General features: G+C 31.6%; 4 protein-coding genes across 4 annotated transcripts; 3 read left to right on the top strand and 1 right to left on the bottom strand.

The window, feature by feature from the left end:
* On the top strand, positions 2,967-4,589 carry LOC104737281 (mitochondrial pyruvate carrier 3). Its single transcript, XM_010457415.2, has 5 exons — positions 2,967-3,137; positions 3,827-3,925; positions 4,044-4,096; positions 4,184-4,257; positions 4,381-4,589. The coding sequence occupies exons 1-5, from the start codon at positions 3,083-3,085 to the stop codon at positions 4,424-4,426; spliced, it is 327 nt and encodes a 108-aa protein (XP_010455717.1). The 5' UTR covers positions 2,967-3,082; the 3' UTR covers positions 4,427-4,589.
* On the bottom strand, positions 4,580-6,204 carry LOC104738429 (F-box/FBD/LRR-repeat protein At5g18770-like). Its single transcript, XM_010458605.2, has 4 exons — positions 6,155-6,204; positions 5,235-6,012; positions 4,984-5,143; positions 4,580-4,881 (listed from the first exon to the last, which is right to left on the bottom strand). The coding sequence occupies exons 1-4, from the start codon at positions 6,202-6,204 to the stop codon at positions 4,589-4,591; spliced, it is 1,281 nt and encodes a 426-aa protein (XP_010456907.1). The 3' UTR covers positions 4,580-4,588.
* LOC104737280 (mitochondrial pyruvate carrier 3-like) lies at positions 7,682-11,552 on the top strand. Its single transcript, XM_010457414.1, has 4 exons — positions 7,682-7,736; positions 8,195-8,291; positions 11,339-11,393; positions 11,478-11,552. Exons 1-4 carry the CDS (start codon positions 7,682-7,684, stop codon positions 11,550-11,552), a joined length of 282 nt encoding a protein of 93 aa, XP_010455716.1.
* LOC104737279 (mitochondrial pyruvate carrier 2) lies at positions 13,652-14,808 on the top strand. The gene is made up of 5 exons (XM_010457412.2): positions 13,652-13,764; positions 13,999-14,097; positions 14,217-14,269; positions 14,411-14,484; positions 14,623-14,808. The coding sequence occupies exons 1-5, from the start codon at positions 13,710-13,712 to the stop codon at positions 14,672-14,674; spliced, it is 333 nt and encodes a 110-aa protein (XP_010455714.1). The 5' UTR covers positions 13,652-13,709; the 3' UTR covers positions 14,675-14,808.

The raw sequence follows: 15,649 nt of genomic DNA, 5'->3' as shown, positions 1-15,649 counted from the left end.
TTCGTGTTCTCTTATCTCTGAAGTCTCTTTTGTAAATCATTTCCCTCCGGTTTGGGCAGCTAACCGAGAAATTTCCTTTTAATTGTTTGATTGAAAAAAAAACAGTAAATAGATACACTTTTAGTTCAAGAAATAGGAAAATCGGTAATTTCATACCTCAGCTAAGGGGGTATGTTCAATTCCTACATGATGCTTAAACCTGTGTGAATCCATACATTAAGTTAAATAAAATTAAAATTCACAACTCCAACTCTTCAAACTGTGCTAATACATACATAAGTTCTAATGGTGTTAAGAAACCGTTAACGGCTTCTGACGTGGAAATAATGACGGTGATATGAAACGACGTCGTTTTGAAAAAAAAAACAAAACTTTTTTTGGTCAAAACGACGTTGTTTCCTTCCTTCTTCTTCTTTCTCTTTCCCGACTCGCGTTTGTTCAAGTCTCGACTCTTGTTTCTTCTATTTTATCAGAAACCTGAGAATTTCCTTCTCGAGAATTTAACCCAGCTCTCTCCTTCGTTTCTGTATTCGGATCTACATTTTCGTGTTTTTGATTGAGGTGGGATTTTGTTGAGTCCGTACCCAAGGAATTTGGGTTTCTGCGATTGAACCGGCTGCAGAAGAGGAGGATGGAGAACACAGAGTGCGCTAGGGTTGTTGTTAGAATTTAGAATAGGTTGTAATCTTTGGGATGTGATTCTTGTTTCAATTTTGCAAATCCAATTTTATGCGTGAATGAGAAATTATTAAATTTTTCCTAAGATCAAAATCGTTGGAGTTGACTCCCAAAATCGTCGTTGGCGACTTTGAACTCTGAAGCGGCGCTGTCTTCTCCGCCTTGAAATCTCCGGCGCTGATCCAATTTTCATCAAAGGCTCTTGGCATCACTCTTGTTTTGATATCTCCATCACCGATGGCTCCTCATCTTGGATTTGCAATGGTAAATAAAACCCCTAAGTTCATACTGTCACTAATCTTTTTCTCGGATTTGACGTTTCTTTGGGGTTTTAATCGGAATTGAAGCAACAGAGGAGGAGCTTTTGGAGCGAGCGAGCGAAAAAGGAAGAAGAAGAACAAAGAAGAAGAAGGAAGGAAACGACGTCCTTTTGACCAAAAGAAGTTTTTTTTTGGTTTTTCTAAACGACGTCGTTTCATATGTGGCGTCCACGTCAGATGTCGTTAACAATTTCTTAACACCGTTATGACTTAGGTATGTATTAGCACAGTTTGAAGAGTTGGGGTTGTGAATTTAAATTTTATTTAACTTAATGTATGGATTTACACAGGTTTAAACATCACGTAGGAATTGAATATACCCCCTTAGCTGGGGTATGAAATTACCGATTTTCCCAAGAAAATAGATGTAGATGAGTTCAAAGTTATTAAAATAAAATTAAATTTAACAAAAAATATATATATAGTTCTTTCGTAAGTAAAAACAATATATAAAAGTAAAGAGATAAATTTTTAATTATAGAAAATAGTTATTTTTTTTTGCTATAATACACTAATGTATATTCATTTACAAATCTACTATGTACATCACCACTAAAAGTGTATTTGTACACACAAATATATTTTACTGTTAGAATATACTCTTTAGTCTTTATTACTACCAACAAATTGTCTTTTTGAAATATATTTAATTCTTTCGTAAGTAAAAATCTTATATAAAAGTAAAGAGATAAACTTTTAATTATAGAAAATAGTTGTTTTTTTTTTTGCTATAATACAAATGTATATCCATTTACAAATCTACTATCTACATCACCACTAAAAGTGTATTTGTACACACAAATATATTTTACTGTTAAAATATACTCTTTAGTCTTTACTACTACCAACAAATTGTCTTTATGAAATATATTTAGTTCTTTCGTAAGTAAAAACAATATATAAAAGTAAAGAGATAAACTTTTAATTATAAAAAATAGTTGTTTTTTTTGCTATAATACACTAATGTATATCTATTTACAAATCTACTATTTACATCACCACTAAAAGTGTGTTTGTATACACAAATATATTTTACTGTTAAAATACACTCTTTAGTCTTTAATACTACCAACAAATTGTCTTTATGAACACATTAAAGAATATATTATATGTCTCTTTACTTTAACACTTATGTAGTTACAAAAACGCATATGTTAATCTTAAATACTCCTATCTTATTATTACTATAGCAGTTTTTTTGAATAAATTATTTGATTGGTGAAAAAAATGTGAGACAATCTATTTTTTTTAATGTTTTTTTCAACAATATTTTTCATTGTGTAAAGGTGAGTATTTACATTTTTTTAGAAATAGTAATTAATTGTATAATTTTTTGATATTTTTTCTTGTAAAATTAGCAACTTAAAATTAAAATAAGTAAACAATATTATAATTTCGAATTTTATGATATATATATATATATATAATTTCCTTATAATAATTTTTTCTAAATTTTAAAACTGTTTAAATATTTTAAATAAAATTAGGTTTTCTTTTCTCTATTTTACGTTTATATAAAACCTTTTTATGGCAAATTTTGAATTTTTAAATTTTTATTTTTTTATTATTTTAATTAATTTAAAATTGACATGTATCAACATCTAAATAATACAATTGACATATGTCACAATCTTGTTAATTAGTAATTTTGTCATCAAGCTTTATATAATAAGATATGACAATCAATTTGCTTATCTTCTCATAATAAGATATGACAATCAATTTGCTTATCTTCTCTTTTAAGTGATAATCAAGTAATACATAGGGTTTATATAAGTATATTTTGTATTTATGGGTGATTTGTTATAATATTATAGATGAATAATATCAAGGTTTTTAGACTTGAGAGAAGTAAAAGTTTCCTAATACACGTCTCCATTTATTTTGTAGGGACGATTATCAACAAATACTCAAATAGTATTAAACACGAAGTCGTACTCAATAGCAGCCAACCACACGATTAAAATAAGAACGAATCACATCTTTTTTTTAATGTTCATTTGTTTGACTCGCAATGTTACATATATAGAGAATATTTCTTCAGAGAAACTTGAGCAAACTTATTATTACAGAGAAAAAATCCGATGGCAACTTCGAAGCTTCAAGCTCTATGGAATCATCCAGCTGGACCTAAAACGAGTGAGTCAACTTTTAATTAGTTTTTGGCTCTTTGAGACTTTATGATCATCGAAATTTTTGACTATTGAACAAATCTATAATATAATTGTAGAAAATTTCATCTTCAATTTTGTTGCTCAATTCGATTTCAGTTTCTGTTTTGATTCAGTTTTGTCTTGTAACCAGTCTATGCCACCATGATTATCTATTTGCATAAAATTCAAACTTTTGAATCTGAGGATGTATTGATGGTACAACGATATGCTGCTACCAACTTTGACTCTGTAGGAATTTTGATTGAATAAAAGCTCAGCCGAATGTGTTTATGCATAGATTCTTATTCGGTTCAGATAGATTTTTGGTTTAGTTACTTCGGTTTAGACCGGTCTGGTTAAAATTGCTCTGTTTTTTTACCAGTTGATTCAAAATTTAATCAAACTAAGTGCATTTTTAATCAAACTAATCAAATCGATCTGTAGGAATTTTGATTGAATATAAGCTTAACCGAATGGTTTATGCATAGATACTTCTTATTCGGTTCAGATCGGTTTTTGGCTTAGTTACTTCGGTTTAGACCGGTCTGGTTAAAATTGCTCTGTTGTTTTTACCAGTTGATACAAAATTTAATCAAACTATGCATTTTTTTGGTAGCTTAAGCAAGTTTCCGACATAACCTAAATTACAAAAGTCATTTTGTACTATATTGTCAGTTCATTTTTGGGCGCCCACGTTCAAATGGGGTATAAGCATTGCTAACATTGCAGACTTTCAGAAACCTCCAGAGACACTTTCATACCCTCAACAAATTGGTATTAACAATACTCTTGACAAATCTCCTAATATAATAAATGCTTTATATCGTTTTCATTGTGTCGCCATGCCTCAGTCTTCTTACAGTATTTTTTGTTTGCTATCTATTGTTATCAGTGATCACAGGCACTGGACTTATTTGGTCACGTTACAGTACTGCAATCACTCCGGTACGTTTACTGCAACTCATGTTCATGTCATTGGCTACTGGGATTACTGGTTTATTATTATGATTTTGTTGTAATTTTTGTTTACAGAAAAATTGGAATCTCTTTAGTGTTAGTCTTGGTATGGCGGCAACAGGCATATACCAACTTACTCGTAAAATAAAGTAAGATCTACAGAACATTACTCTTTTACATTTGCATGAGATAGGCGTTGAAGTGCTTTTGTTTCAAACTTCGCTATTGATGTTTTGTCTCTGTTTTGACATTGATATATGTATTGTTTGCAGGCATGATTATGCATCTGAAGCAGATCCTATTGTTGCAAAAGAATGATGAAGACACCCAAATCTGTTTGGGGTTATAGATTGTTTATTGCAGTTAGAAATTGAAATGTTAGTGTGACTACTATGATAGTATTACTTTTCCACACCTTTCAACCTAAATGGTAACAATAAGGTCCATCTCTAACTTATAGTTGGACCGGAAAAGTTTTATTCATACTTTCGCAGTCTGAACCACTGTAATAACTTCGAATTTACACACACTAGAGCGTCTTGGAGAGTCAAAGAGTGATTTAAAGTGATCATCAGACTCGTGTTTCTCTCCCTGAGACAGATACAAACGTAGAACGAGCTTCTTGAGTGATGTCGCGTTGTCTAGAAAGTATCTAACCAGTTTCTTCTCTGTTTCTTTCTCCGTGATCGGGCTTTCCATTTCAACTGACTCAAGGGACGATACCAAACAAAAAGACAGCACAGTCGAAAGCTTGGTTTCCAAGCTATAATCATCTTCAACTAATTCCTGCAAACACCAATCAAGAAAAATGAGCAGATGACAAAAAATAAAATAAAATAACACATTCCTTAAGTAAGAACTTGTAAAGTGTAAACTTAAGCATGTCATTACCAAGTTCAAGTGTTTCAGATTCGGGCAGCTCTCCAGAACGATTGGCAATACTACCAAAGAGGCGTGTACGAACATTGAAGAACGCAGACGGGTCAAGTCACGAAATTTGGGTAATGGGTTGATGTGCTGGAAACAATAGATCAACTGTGACCAAAGAGAAAAAGTCATACAACATTCGAAGTATTGATAATGGGAACGCTTAAGAGTTTATTATCATCAACTTTGATATACGTACCTGAAGAGTCTCCCGTGAGATGGTCATAACTTCAACGGCTGTAAAATTGCTAAGAAGAGTATAGATAACATTTCTTTGCGATAATTTATGAGCCATCATTACCTCAAAGTCGACACCAATATCAACCTTGACAGAATCACTCATACTGATAATCTTGAAGAATCTTTTGAAGCTGTAATCTATGAGAGTCAGATACTCAAGCCTCGGAGTATCAATCTCAACAACTACATCCCTAGGCAATTTAACACGTTTCAAGTACATGATCTTGAGACAGGGTAAGGAAAGGGACTCAAACTCAGTCAGCCTTGTAAAATAGAGCTTTAAGCATACCAAATTCTTACAAACAGATTGGTTTAAGGGAATCTTGATGCTCTGAAGTCCGAAGTGATTATCAACTTGGAAATGTTGGATCTTGCGCTTCAGCACTCTAACGAGACAGGGCTCGTAAATAGAGACTTCACCTTCAGTGAGTAGCTTGAATTCACGCAAGTAGAATTCGCTCTGGAAACTCAGAAACTTGTTGATGAAACCCACACATGCCTTGGATTTTGGGAAATCAAAGTTGTCTACGTCTAAAACCGGAACCCATTTCCAGAGATTTCTCCACCTAGAGGACAAAACACTTGTCCAAACAGCTTCCTCAGTCGTAAGAAAGCTAAGTATATGACATAACAAGGGTTCAGGTAATAAGCTTATCCTATCTTCCCCTCTGCTATCACATACTACTCTCTCTCCACGTGCCTCTTGAAGTTGAAGTAACCTAAATCTGGATTTCACCCTGAAATTATTTAATAAAAAAACTGATACAATTATTAAAATTCATGAATATAGAGAGAACTTAACTACGTCCTTATGGATTTTAAAACTGGATTGAGAAAGTTTAAAACTGGAAAAGATCAATAGAGAGAGAACTTAATTACGTCCTTATGGATTTTTTCAAATCCGGCAATCTCATGAGATCATTATCCATTTAACTTATCTCAAGTTCTTCGTGTTATATCGAGTAATCAATCTGCCTCCCTTTAGGGTTAAGTTGTAAAGAGTGCGACACAAGTTATTAGGTTTTCGCTATGATGATGTATCAAGAACAACAACCCTATAGTTTTCGTTACAGAAGATATAATATGCTAAAGGTCCACTAAGAATAGGCCCAATTCAAACTTTGAGGCTTGATCATTGTTGTAACATCTAGAAGGTTATATTGGCTTAATTACACCGCTGAAACGACACTGTTTTGTTGAGTTTTTTTTTGTTGATATCTATGTTCACTTAGGGTGTCAAAATGGGTAGAAACCCATGAGTTTACCCTGTTTGTCTATTATTTTAACGGGTATGTGTTAAGTTTTTATACTTATATAAGTAAATGGGTATTGATGGGTTCGTCCAATGGGTTTGTGGGTTTAACGGGGTAATCCAATTAGGGTTATTAGTTACCCATGGGTTAATCGAAAAAAACAAAAATGATATATATCTAATATAATGACTTGTTATTTTGGTTTAATGGATTTTTGGCTTAAGGATTTTATGATGCTTTTTCTATTTTAATATCTGATATTATTTTCTTAAGCTTGAAAACTTTGGTTGGTTTTATAATTCTATTTTCTATAATATGTTATGAATTTAATATTAATTATTTTATTTTATTTTATTTATATATGGGTAACTCATATAACCCATTTAGCCATTGGGTTTTTATTATTGGGTTTGGGTATATAAATTCAACCCATTATAATAAATGGGTCGGGTTGAACCCGCCCACAAAAGTCTCGAAGCCACATAGGCATGAGTCAGGTTACCCATTTTGACACTCCAGTTCACTGACAATGACATTAATGGACCAATAGATTTTAAGATAGAACAGAGAAACTCCAAGAAGAAGAAGACGAAAAAAAGTTGATGGCGACATCGAAGCTTCAAGCTCTATGGAATCACCTGGCAGGACCTGAGACAAGTGAGACTCAACTCAGTTTCAGTTCACACATTGTTTCATGATTAATTATTTTACTCTTATTATCTTTTATATGGGTTAGTTAACTGAGACTTGATAACCGAATTTAAATTTCTTAAGCAATCTACATATATGATAATTTCTAAGACTGAACTGATGCGTTACTATTGGAAAAATGTATGATTCTTTTGATGTTATAGCAATCTATCACGTCAAATTCTCTAATGGATTCGTTTGTTGTTGTTGTTGTTATTGGTCTTAAACTCTTAATCAGTTCATTTCTAGGCTCCAACGTTTAAATGGGGTATAAGCATTGCTAACAATATACTGAACACCTTACTATTAAGTACGATTCAATGTTATACTGAATTTTAAAATTGCATACACAAATTAAGACTATCTGGTATTATAAATTTTCAGAGAATATTTCATGTTTGACGACTGGCAATAATATTACATAGAGAATAGAGCAAACTTGTTATTACAGAGAAAAGATCCAATGGCAACTTCGAAGCTTCAAGCTCTATGGAATCATCATGCTGGACCTAAAACAAGTGAGTCAACTTCAAGCTCTCTGAGACTTTATGATCATCGAAATTTTTGACTATCGAGCATTAGAGCTTATCTATATTTGTAGACAATTTCATCTTTTGTTGCTCATTTTGATTTTCACTTGTAACATGTCTATGCCATGATTATCTATTTGCATCAATTCAATCTGAGGATGTATAGATACAACAATATGCTGGCTGCTACCAACTTTGACTCTGTAGGAGTTTTGATTGAATATAACCTTAACCGAATGTGTTTATCAGTTTTATGCATAGATTCGTATTCGGTTCAGATCGGTTTTGGTTTGGCTGGTTTGGTTTAGACCGGTTTGGTTAAATTGCTCAGTTTTTTTACCAGTGGATTCAAAATCAAAATTTAGTCAAAATAAGTGCATTTTTGGTAGCTTGAGCAAGTTTCCTACATAACCTGAACTGTAAAGTCATTTCGTATTTATTGTCAGTTCATTTTTGGGCGCCGACGTTCAAATGGGGTATAAGCATTGCCAACATTGCAGAGTTTCAGAAACCTCTAGAGACACTCTCATACTCTCAACAAATCTATATATAATAGCAATCCGAATAAATGCCAACCAAAAGTTGTGTTTTTTCAATCGTACATTTTGGATATATAATAGCAATACGAATAAATGTCAACCAAAAGTTGTGTTTTTTCAATCTTACCTTTTGGATAATTTTTTAAAAATATGTAAAAAATTTAAATTGTGTGTTTTACAAAAAGCTGCAATTGTTCATTGTAACGGTTTTTTTTGTAAAGTTGTAATTGTTCATTGTAGAGTTGTGTCTATTCGAATATTCGTATCTTTTGAAGTCTATATATATTTCTCTGTTTGAACTGTTTTCATGTTTTTGCCATGACACTAAATAATATAAAATTTCAATCTCAACGGTTTTTACAGCTCTCCAAATTATTCTCTAGCATTCTTTTTTTTAAGTAAAGAAATTCCTCAAATTCGTGATTTAACAAAAGATTTTTAGTAATTTACAACTTTTAGTTAATTTTATATATAAAAAATTTATGAAAATACCTAGATTTGTTTTCCAAGAGTTAGATGGATTATATAGTGAGCTTTTGGATTTGACTTTGAATATGGTAATAAAGATGTCTTCTATTTAAAAGCAGTTTATATGAGTTTGTAGGTACAATCAAGTGCAAACACAACAGTTGAATATGTTTATTTTTTGTTTTTTTAATTCAAATGATTATATATGCTCATTGTAGAGTTGTGTCTTTTCACTATATTTTATTTATATTTTTTCATCACAACTTTTCGTTCTAATAGGTGTGTCTATTTATATAGTCATGCCTTTTGAACTCTCTTTATATTTGTCTCTTCATCACTAACTAACAAGTTCGTTGAAACAAATTTTCCATTTTTTATGTTGAATCTAAATAATTGAATATTAATATCTAATATTCAACGTTATTCTATAATATAACTAAAATTTTAGCAATGATTATATCAATAGAGAAATTTAATACAACTTGATATATAATTTACAGTTACATTTATTTCTCGTAACTTTTCGTTAAAAAAATATTTTCATATTTAAAAATAAGAATAACAATCTGAATAAATGCGAACAACAGTTGCGACTTTTCGTAGTACTTTTTGTAAAAAAAATGGTTTAAAAAAAAAACTCAAACAGTTGTATTTATTCATTGGAGTTGTGTCTTTTCATTATATTTTATTCATATCTTTTTATCACAACTTTTACTTCTAATAGGTGTGTCTATTTAATTATTCATATCTTTTGAACTCTCTATATATTTGTCTCTTCATTAATATCTAACAAATAATTGTCCGTTGAAAGAAATTTTTCGTTTTCTGTTGAATCTAACTAATTAGAATTTTAATATCTAATATTAAATGGTATTCTATAATCTAACTAAAATTTTAGAAATGATTATAGTATTATAGAAATTTAATAAAACTTAATATAGAATTTACAGTTGCGTCTATTTATCGTAAATTTTCGTTAAAATTAATTTTATTTTGTTTTAAGAGTTGTGTGTTTCAATTTAAAATTTTGTTGATACAGTTTCACTCATTCTTAAATATATTTTTAATTATAATTATTTAAGAAGAAATTATATTTGCTCGTTACAACCATTAAGTCAATATTCTCAGTTAGGATCATTTTGTCATAATAATTTTTTTAATTGTACATCTTTACCATAATTCTTCATAAAATATCTTATATTTATAATAATTTAAACAATATGTTTTGCAAAGTTGCGTCTATTCTACATAATATTTTTTTGTCATTTTGATGATTGTGTTTTTAATAAAAGTTTATGTTTAATGTTTATGTATTCAAACGATTCTATTACATTCAAATAATTTCATAATGTATAATTTTAAATTTTAATTTTTTTTTCTAAAATACTTCCCCCGCGACATCGTGGGGGTCTGAGTCCTAGTTGGTATTAATAATACTCTTGACAAATCTCCTCAATATGTGTAGAAACTAGAAAAGAGTTTTGGAGAAAAGTCTTTATTACTGTGTTGTGTTTCTTAATCAATAATACAAGAGTTTATATAACACTATGTTTTAGGGTTTACAAAAACATTAAGGTTTATAATAAACGACATAAACAAAGCCCAACATGGACTGTCGGCTTATACACCAATACTAGCTCCCCCACACGACAAACGTGGTATGCAAAATGCAAAACTTTGAAATCATAAAACGGAACGCGTATGTCGTGGACACTTGTCAAGGACGGACAAACTATGTCAACAAAATCCTCTGGGCATAAACTTTAATCTTGAAAATTGAGGTGGAACATTAGCTCGTCTCCGATCTTTGGTAAAAGGGAATAACAACATCCCGTGGATGCAAAACCTGCAATCTCCACAAATAATTGTCCTAATCTCAGATAGTCCACAAATCGGACTAAAAGGAAACTGACCTAAAAACATGAGCGTTCCAAACAACTCTCCGTAATGGTAAAACTATTACCAGATAAAAAAAACTCAGAAAAATTCATAACTCAAACCCATGTAAATCATAAACCCTATAAACCGAAACCATCATCAATAGTTTAAATAAAAAAATCCCCATCAATTATAGCAAAAAAAACCCAAAACTATTTCCCTCTACTGTTGCATCAAAGACACAAACGACGAGACACATAAACAAATTCTCCCATCAAAACCATAAACTAAAAAGAAGATAGAAATCAATACTTTTTTTTTAATATAACGAAAATCAAATAATACTCAAGTAAATAAGAAAAAAAAATTACGTAATCTTCGATACTTAGATTACGTCAACGTCTGGTTGTCTTCACATCCCATGATCATTGGGATCACAAGAACATTAATGCGAAAGCTTTAATTTAGATTCACAAGAATAGCCTGCACTTATACCATGTAGAAAGTAGAGAAAGATTTTGGGAAAAATCTTTATTACTATGTTGTGTTTCTTAATCAATAATACAAGAATTTATATAACACTATCTTGTAGGGTTTACAACAATATTAAGGTTCATAATAAACTACTAACATGGACTGTCCGCTCATACACCAATAGTATGTCTCGTATATGTTATAATTCTTTGTTTGCTATCTATTGTTATGAGTGATCACAGGCACTGGACTTATTTGGTCACATTACAGTTCTATAATCACTCCAGTATGTTTACTAAAAATCATGTTGAAGTCATTGTCTAGTTTGTTTTACTGGTTTATTTTGATTTTTTGTAACTCTTGTTTACAGAACTGGAATCTCTTTAGTGTTAGTCTTGGTATGGCGGCGACAGGCATATACCAACTTACTCGTAAAATAAAGTAAGATCTAGCTAGAGAACATTACTCTTTATATTTGCATGAGATACGCGTTGAAGTGCTTTTGCTTTGATTGCCAAATGGCAATGGAAAAAGAACACTCTCTTTCTTTTAATGAACATGAATTTATAATTGGGTTCCTTCCCAAAAGGTCTCATACTAATTGAAGTTGGTCTTGGTTTATATATTAGAAGCTTATTTTCTAATCTTCAGATGTGGGACATTGTTTGTATCCGAACAAATCTCCCCTCAAACTATGTACCACGATATTTTGGTCTCCCCTTCAGCGAAACCCAGGTACCCAGGCTCTGGTACCCCTTTATTCCTGAAGTATATATCCTTGAGGCACCCTTAATCATGTCATTTTTTTTTAGATATCCTCCCACACCGAACACCGAGCCCACACACACTCCCCTAGGTCCACTTTTCGAACTAGGCTCTGATACCAATTGTTGAGCTTTCCAAGCCCAAACCAAGTTCCCATTAGTATGATATTGTCCACTTTGGACCGAGATGGCAAAGCCCGCACAGATTTGTTATTGGGCTCCTTCCCAATATATCTCATACTAATTGGAGTTGGTCAGTTGGTCTTCGATTATATATTAGAAACTTATTTTCTAATCTTCAGATCTCAGGGTTAGTGTGACAACTATGATTGTAATACTATTCCACATTTCTCAACCTAAATGGTAAAATTTAGAGGAATGCTTTATCCCACAACCATTTGCACCCAAAGCATAGTTTCTAATTAGGTCCATCTCCAAAAATGTATGCTTTATAGTTGGACAGGCAAAGTTTTATTCATACATTTGCAGTCTGAGCCACTGTAGTAATAACTTCGAATTTACACACACTAGAGCGTCTTGGAGAGTCAAAGAGTGATCTAAAGTGATCATCAGACTCGTGTTTCTCTCCCTGAGACAGATTCAAACGTAGAACGAGCTTCTTGAGTGATGTCACATTGTTTAGAAAGTATCTAACCAGTTTCTTTTCTGTTTCTTCCTCCGTTATTGGGCTTTCCATTTCAATAGACTCAAGGGACGATACCAAACAAAAAGACAGCACAGTCGAAAGCTTGGTTTCCCTTCTAGAATCATCATCTTTAACTAATTCCTGCAAACACCAATCAAGAAAAATGAACTGATGACAGAAAAAAAAACCTTTGTTAGGTAAGAACTTGTAAAGTGTAAACTTAAGCAAGTCATTACCAAGGTCAAGTGTTTAAGATTCGGGCAGCTCTCAAGAACGATTGGCAATAATACCAAAGAGGTGTCTAAGAACATTGAAGCACGCAGACGGATCAAGCTACGAAATTTGGGTAGTGGGTTAATGTCGTCTCGGAAAAAATAGACCAACTGCGACCAAAGAGAAGAAGTCATACAACATTGAAAGTTATATAAAAACATTGGAAGTAATGGAAAAGTTAAGAGTTTAATATCATCAACTTTGATATACGTACCTGAAGAGTCTTCCGTGAGATGGTCATAACTTTAACGGCTGTAAAATTGCTAAGAAGATTGATATAAGGAGCCATCATTACCCTATGCTATCACATACTTCTTTCTCTCCACGTGCCAGTTCAAGTAACCTAATTGTGGATTTCACCATGAAATTAGTTAAAGAAAAAAAAAACTGATACAATTATTACAAATTCACGTATATAAAAGATTGAGAAAGTAAAAAACAGGAAAAGATCAATAGAGAGAGAACTTAATTACGTCCTTATCAATTTGTTCAAATCCGACAAGCTCATGAGATCAATATCCATTTAACTTATCTTAAGTTCTTGGTGTTATATCGAGTAATCAATCTGCCTTCTTTTAGGGTTAAGTTGTAAAGAGTGCGACGACACAAGTTATTAGGTTTTCGCTATGAATGTATCAAGAACAACAACAAGAGCAAAGCTTATATATACAGTAAAAACCCTATAGTTCCTTTTAGTTACAAAAGATATATGCTAAAGGTCCACTATAACAATAGGCCCAATACAAAATTTGGCTTTGATCATTGTATTGGCTTTAATTGCACCGCTAAAGACGACACCGTTTTCGAGTACCATTTTTTTTTTCGTTGATATCTATGTTCACTGAATCAAGACATAATGGACCAATAGATGTAGATAGAACAGAGAAACTCCAAGAAGAAGAAGACGAGAAAATAGTTGATGGCGACATCGAAGCTTCAAGCTCTATGGAATCACCCGGCAGGACCTAAGACAAGTGAGACTCAACTCAGTTTTCAGTTTACACATTGTTTCATGATTAATTAACTTACTCTTATTATCTTTTTATTTGGTTTTCTTGAGCAATCTACATATATGAATCTACTAAGACTGTACTGAAACGTTACTATTGGATAAATGTACGAATTTTCTGATGTTATAGCAACTCATCACTTAAAATTCTCTAATGGATTCGTTTGTTATTGTTGTTGTTGTTATTGGTGTTAATCAGTTCATTTTTGGGCTCCAACGTTTAAATGGGGTATAAGCATTGCTAACATCGCAGATTTCCAGAAACCTCCAGAAAACATTTCATACCTTCAGCAAATTGGTAATTTACTTACTACAACTCTTTGGTGATACAATATCTCTCGAGTTAATCTTCTTCTTCTTAATTATTACATTTTTTTGTTTTGTTTTGTTAATTTGATCTAAAATTGGTGTACTTAGCTGTGACATGTACGGGAATGATATGGTGTCGTTGCAGCACTGTGATTACTCCTGTAAGTTTCGTTTTCTTCTTCTTTAGTAGAGTCCCTTTTTGAGTTTTATAATGATTTTGTCATTTTGTGATTAGGTTATAATATGAATTTTAGTATATCTGAATTTAAATTTTGGTTGACTCTTTTACTTTGATTTTACAGAAAAACTGGAACCTGTTTAGTGTTAATGTTGCTATGGCAGCCACTGGGATATACCAACTTACTCGTAAAGTAAAGTGAGTTCATAGACAACTTTTTTACTTTTGCTTTTGCGTTTTACAATTTACATGAGACGTACAACAGGTTAATCTAGCGGTTTATAGTAAACTTGGGTTTCAATGATTTATATCTTTGACAAATGGTTTTGTTTATAGGTATGATTATGTTGTATCCGAAGCGGAGACTACTGTTGTTGAAAATGTATAAATGATGTTGATGAAAAAGTTCTTCATAAATCTTGTAACTGGGATGGGACTGGGACATCTCTTTTGTATCATCCTATTATATACTCTCTGTTTCATCCTATAAAAGTTAGAGAAGTATTTTTGTTTCATAATATAGGATGTTTACAACTTTCTATACAACTTTTAGATTAAATTTATATTTTATATTATGCAGACTTGTTTATGATTGGTTAAATTTTTTGAAAGTAACTCTTTCTTAATATGCGTGTTTTCACTAAAACATTCTATATTTTGAAACGGAGGGAATATATGCCAATTGCCAAATGTTACTTTCTCACATGTCACATGCTTGATAAATAAATCCCAAGGTTAGTTTCAAATGTAAGTAAACTATGACAGGACTATTTGAGGATTATTGTTCAGTTTCAAAAAGGTTTCTATTGTTTCAAACGCTAACTTTTGCGTTTGCCTTTGCTTTTTTTACATATGTGGTAAAATAGAGTAAATCACACATTTTTAGAACTTGTAGATGACATTTTTTTTCTTAGAACTTTATTTATTTTTATATTTTTGGCAAAAGACAAATACCAAACACGCGAATTTTGTGTTTATCTTTTAGCATATTGGTGTTTATTAGAAAAATTGGTTTTGATGATTTCATTTGATGTTTACGTTTACATTTAACCGAACCGAGTCAAACCAATCCAAACAAAATAAGACCGTTATAGAATTGAGTGAATCATAATTTCGCTAATATAGATTTTCTTCTTTTTTCTTTGGTAGGAAAGTATAGTTTTACTTCTTAATTACACGTTTGTTCAAGTTTTTTTTTTTCATAGCCTAAAACAAATTAATTTGAAAAAAAAACGTGTAATTATACACCAAAACCTAATCAAAGTAATATCCGATTTTACACCGGTTAACTAAATCTGACTCAACATTAAATCTGACTCAACATTAGTTTAATGAAAAAAAAACAAGATTAATTAGTCAAATT

Source organism: Camelina sativa, chromosome 13, assembly GCF_000633955.1.
Source record: "Camelina sativa cultivar DH55 chromosome 13, Cs, whole genome shotgun sequence".
Classification (NCBI taxonomy): Eukaryota; Viridiplantae; Streptophyta; class Magnoliopsida; order Brassicales; family Brassicaceae; genus Camelina; species Camelina sativa.
The sequence above is the reverse complement of the archived record's forward strand: the minus strand, read 5'-3'. Positions and strand labels throughout refer to the sequence as shown.

Bases quoted from the DNA above. Each gene is read 5' to 3' on its own strand.
- LOC104738429 (XM_010458605.2), bottom strand. From the start codon at position 6,204: ATGGATAATGATCTCATGAGATTGCCGGATTTGAAAAAATCCATAAGG. The intron at 6,013-6,154 runs GTAATTAAGTTC...AAATAATTTCAG, and splicing joins TTGAAAAAATCCATAAGGAC to GGTGAAATCCAGATTTAGGT. The intron at 4,882-4,983 runs GTTTACACTTTA...AATTAGTTGAAG, and splicing joins CTTGGTAATGACATGCTTAA to ATGATTATAGCTTGGAAACC.
- LOC104737280 (XM_010457414.1), top strand. From the start codon at position 7,682: ATGGCAACTTCGAAGCTTCAAGCTCTATGGAATCATCATGCTGGACCT. The intron at 7,737-8,194 runs GTGAGTCAACTT...ATTTATTGTCAG, and splicing joins TCATGCTGGACCTAAAACAA to TTCATTTTTGGGCGCCGACG. The intron at 8,292-11,338 runs CTATATATAATA...TCTATTGTTATG, and splicing joins CTCTCATACTCTCAACAAAT to AGTGATCACAGGCACTGGAC.
- LOC104737279 (XM_010457412.2), top strand. From the start codon at position 13,710: ATGGCGACATCGAAGCTTCAAGCTCTATGGAATCACCCGGCAGGACCT. The intron at 14,098-14,216 runs GTAATTTACTTA...TGGTGTACTTAG, and splicing joins TTCATACCTTCAGCAAATTG to CTGTGACATGTACGGGAATG. The intron at 14,270-14,410 runs GTAAGTTTCGTT...TTGATTTTACAG, and splicing joins GCAGCACTGTGATTACTCCT to AAAAACTGGAACCTGTTTAG.
- LOC104737281 (XM_010457415.2), top strand. From the start codon at position 3,083: ATGGCAACTTCGAAGCTTCAAGCTCTATGGAATCATCCAGCTGGACCT. The intron at 3,138-3,826 runs GTGAGTCAACTT...CTATATTGTCAG, and splicing joins TCCAGCTGGACCTAAAACGA to TTCATTTTTGGGCGCCCACG. The intron at 4,258-4,380 runs GTAAGATCTACA...TATTGTTTGCAG, and splicing joins CAACTTACTCGTAAAATAAA to GCATGATTATGCATCTGAAG.